This window comes from Aegilops tauschii, chromosome 2 (genome assembly GCF_002575655.3).
Source record: "Aegilops tauschii subsp. strangulata cultivar AL8/78 chromosome 2, Aet v6.0, whole genome shotgun sequence".
In the NCBI taxonomy this organism is placed as follows: Eukaryota; Viridiplantae; Streptophyta; class Magnoliopsida; order Poales; family Poaceae; genus Aegilops; species Aegilops tauschii.
Window position 1 is genome coordinate 335450511 of NC_053036.3, and position 3249 is coordinate 335453759.

Consider the following 3249-nt stretch of genomic DNA (forward strand, 5'->3'; position numbering starts at 1 on the left):
GTTGGAACCAACTGGTCCCGTGCCCCCGCCACGCGTAGCGCTGTTCCATAGTCAACTTCCCCTCTCCATCCCAGCCGTCCGTACCATCCAACGGCGGGAGATGCCCACCGGCAAGCACCCGGTAAGCCCGTGAAACACAGGATCCCAGCCGTCGATCGGGCCTCTGCTTTGACCCGAACTGGTCCACCATCTGACCACCACCCGCTGCTCCCGGTCACCGCCTCGCTTCTTTTATAATCCGACCTCCCTCGCGTCTCCCTCACTTCTTCTTCCTCCCCCATTTCCGTTGTCCGGCGAGCACCTATCTTATCTTGGGAGGCGGAGGCGGTCGCGATGATGACCATGGATCTGATTGGAGGATACGGGAGGGCGGACGAGCAGGTGGCCATCCAGGAGGCGGCAGCGGCGGGGCTGCGCGGGATGGAGCACCTCATCCTGCAGCTCTCCCGGACCGGCACCAGCGAGAACTCGCCGGTTGGGTCGTCGGAGGCGCCGGAGCAGCAGGTAGACTGCCGGGAGATCACTGATATGACCGTGTCCAAGTTCAAGAAGGTGATTTCTATCCTCAACCACCGCACTGGCCACGCCAGGTTCCGGCGCGGGCCTGTGGTGGCGCAGTCCCAGGGCCCCGCCGTGTCCGAGCCGGCGCCGGTGAGGGCATCTTCGTTGAGGTCCATGACCTTGGACTTCACCAAGGCGTCTTCCGGGTACGGAAACGACGCGGGCTTCAGCGTCTCGGCCGCGAGCTCATCCTTCATGTCGTCTGTCACCGGTGACGGGAGCGTGTCTAACGGACGCGGGGGCGGGTCCTCGCTGATGCTCCCGCCGCCACCTTCGGCCAGCTGCGGGAAGCCGCCGCTGGCGTCCTCCGCGGCATCCACCGGCGCCGGTGGCGGGCAGAAGCGCAAGTGCCACGACCACGCGCACTCCGAGAACGTCGCCGGCGGAAAGTACGGCGCCTCCGGTGGCCGCTGCCACTGCTCCAAGCGCAGGTTAGTAGTCTAGCAGATTCGATTCACCCAGGGATGGATTTCGTTGTTCCGTTCTTCGTCTGCCGGTGTTATCCATGTTGCTAAAGATTGAATGAATGGAACCGGCAGGAAGTCCCGGGTTCGGCGGATGACTCGCGTGCCGGCAATCAGCTCGAAGGCGGCGGAGATCCCCGCGGACGACTTCTCGTGGCGCAAGTACGGGCAGAAGCCGATCAAGGGCTCCCCCTACCCACGGTGAGGCAGCATCCCTTCTCTCCACCATGTAATTAGACCAGAGTAATCTTGGAGTTTGGGCAGTGAACTAACCACCAGTGAACTTGCTGGGTGATATGCGCGCAGAGGTTACTACAAGTGCAGCACGGTGCGCGGGTGCCCGGCGCGGAAGCACGTGGAGCGCGACCCCAGCGACCCCTCCATGCTCATCGTGACCTACGAGGGCGAGCACCGGCACACCCCTGCGGACCAGGAGCCCCTCGCCCCGCTCCCGGAGCTCTGAAATCTCTTTGCCATTACCGTCGTCCTCGCCATGTTAATTCAACTTAGCTTATCACCATGTTCCCTTCGTTACTGCTAGCTACCATATATTATTGCTAATAAGCAAGTAGAATTTCTTTTTCTTTTGGCCGCATCAGTTTAGTCGCAGTAAGCATGTTGTAAAAGAGCAAGTGTAGTTGGAAGCTTTGAGCTTTGAAGAAGAAAAAGTGCGTGGTAGAGAAGAGAAAGAGAAAGATGTGTTTCAGAGTTGGGTTTGATCCCGTGGCTCGGGTTCTGGGGGGTCAAAAGAGGGCGGTCGTTGAACGGGCAAGTGCTTTTGGTCCCGGGTGGGGCCGGCGCGACAGGGACGGGTGGGGGAAGCGGTCAAGGAACGCGGCAGGTGGTCCCTCTTGGTGCCGCTGGCGCCGTTGACTCGTGTTGCTCCAGCGGGGCAAATTTGACCTATAGACGAAATCAAATCACAGAATGAACTGTCCGTGAAACTATTTCACGCGGCTGACCTGTGGCGCTAGATCTATAGACGAAATCAAATCACAGAATGAACTGTCCGTGAAACTATTTCACGCGGCTGACCCGTGGCGCTAGACCTATAGACGAAATCAAATCACAGAATGAACTGTCCGTAAAACTATTTCACGCGGCTGACCCGTGGCGCCTAGCTCTTAGGCGGTGCACTAGTGCAATGCCTGGGAGCTAGGCGCTGCACTACTGTACAGTGTGGCGCCTAGCTCTCAGGCGCTGCACACTGACTTAATAATTTTTTGATCACACGAGTGCGACGCTGGCTGTGTAGCGCCTATCTGTGAGGCGTTGCACAGTGTAGTGCGGCGCCTTCGTATCGGGCGTCAAGCAAAAAGTCAGCCCCGTGAAATAGTTTCACGGATAGTTCATTCTGTGATTTGATTTCGTCTATAGGTCAAATTTATCAAATTTGCCCTCCAACGTGCGGTGCTCTGCTCGATTATTGTTTGTTTGTTTGCTTACTTGCTTGGCTGGTTTGGCGTGCGGTGCGGCTGGCTACGTCCACACCCGCCAGTGTGGACGTCCGGTCGATAGCGTCTTGGTTGGTTCGCCAACGGTGTCGTTGAAAATCGGGCGTTGAGCTTTAAAGCTCTGTTGCGCGGTGCTGATAGTGTTGAATTTCCTTCCTTTATTTAATTTAATAATGCTAGTGTCCGTCCGGTCTGCTGCTACCACTACTCCTGCGACCTCATCTAGAAACGCCGGAAATTTTACATACTACCTCATACCAAGCGTTTTGACACTAATGTAGTGTTAATTTATATTATGAAACGGAAGGAGTAGTTCATAACTAGTACTAGTACTCAATAGTTTTATTAATTATATAAATAATAATACCTTTCATACCGAGCGTTTTGACACTAGTGTAGTATTAATTTATATTATGAAACGGAAGGAGTAGTTCATAACTAGTAGTAGTACTCAATAGTTTTATTAATTATATAAATAATAACACTAGGTTCCTGCTAGTAATTGTTTGTGTGTGACGCTGTCGACTGTCGTTTCACATAAGCCGGCATCGAATTCTTCAACAACTTTGAAAGGAGACTTTGGATTACACGAGCAAAACAATAGATGAAATGCTGACGGCAGTCGCACTTTGTGTTTTTCTTTTAAACAAGAAGTAGGTGCCCTCTTTGACTCACTCGATTCCATCTTTCCTCCTCATCTCTCCATGTGACGTGGGGTCACGACCTCCATGACTCGTTCCAGTGGCCGTGGCATCTTGTGCCTCGTCCTG

The 3249-nt window shown here is 54.5% G+C and overlaps 1 protein-coding gene across 1 annotated transcript; it reads left to right on the forward strand.

The window, feature by feature from the left end:
• The first annotated feature begins 255 nt into the window (after positions 1–255).
• Positions 256–1720, forward strand: LOC109754444 (WRKY transcription factor WRKY51). Its single transcript, XM_020313354.4, has 3 exons — positions 256–992; positions 1101–1226; positions 1332–1720. Exons 1-3 carry the CDS (start codon positions 334–336, stop codon positions 1486–1488), a joined length of 942 nt encoding a protein of 313 aa, XP_020168943.1. The 5' UTR covers positions 256–333; the 3' UTR covers positions 1489–1720.
• Positions 1721–3249: the final 1529 nt, after the last annotated feature.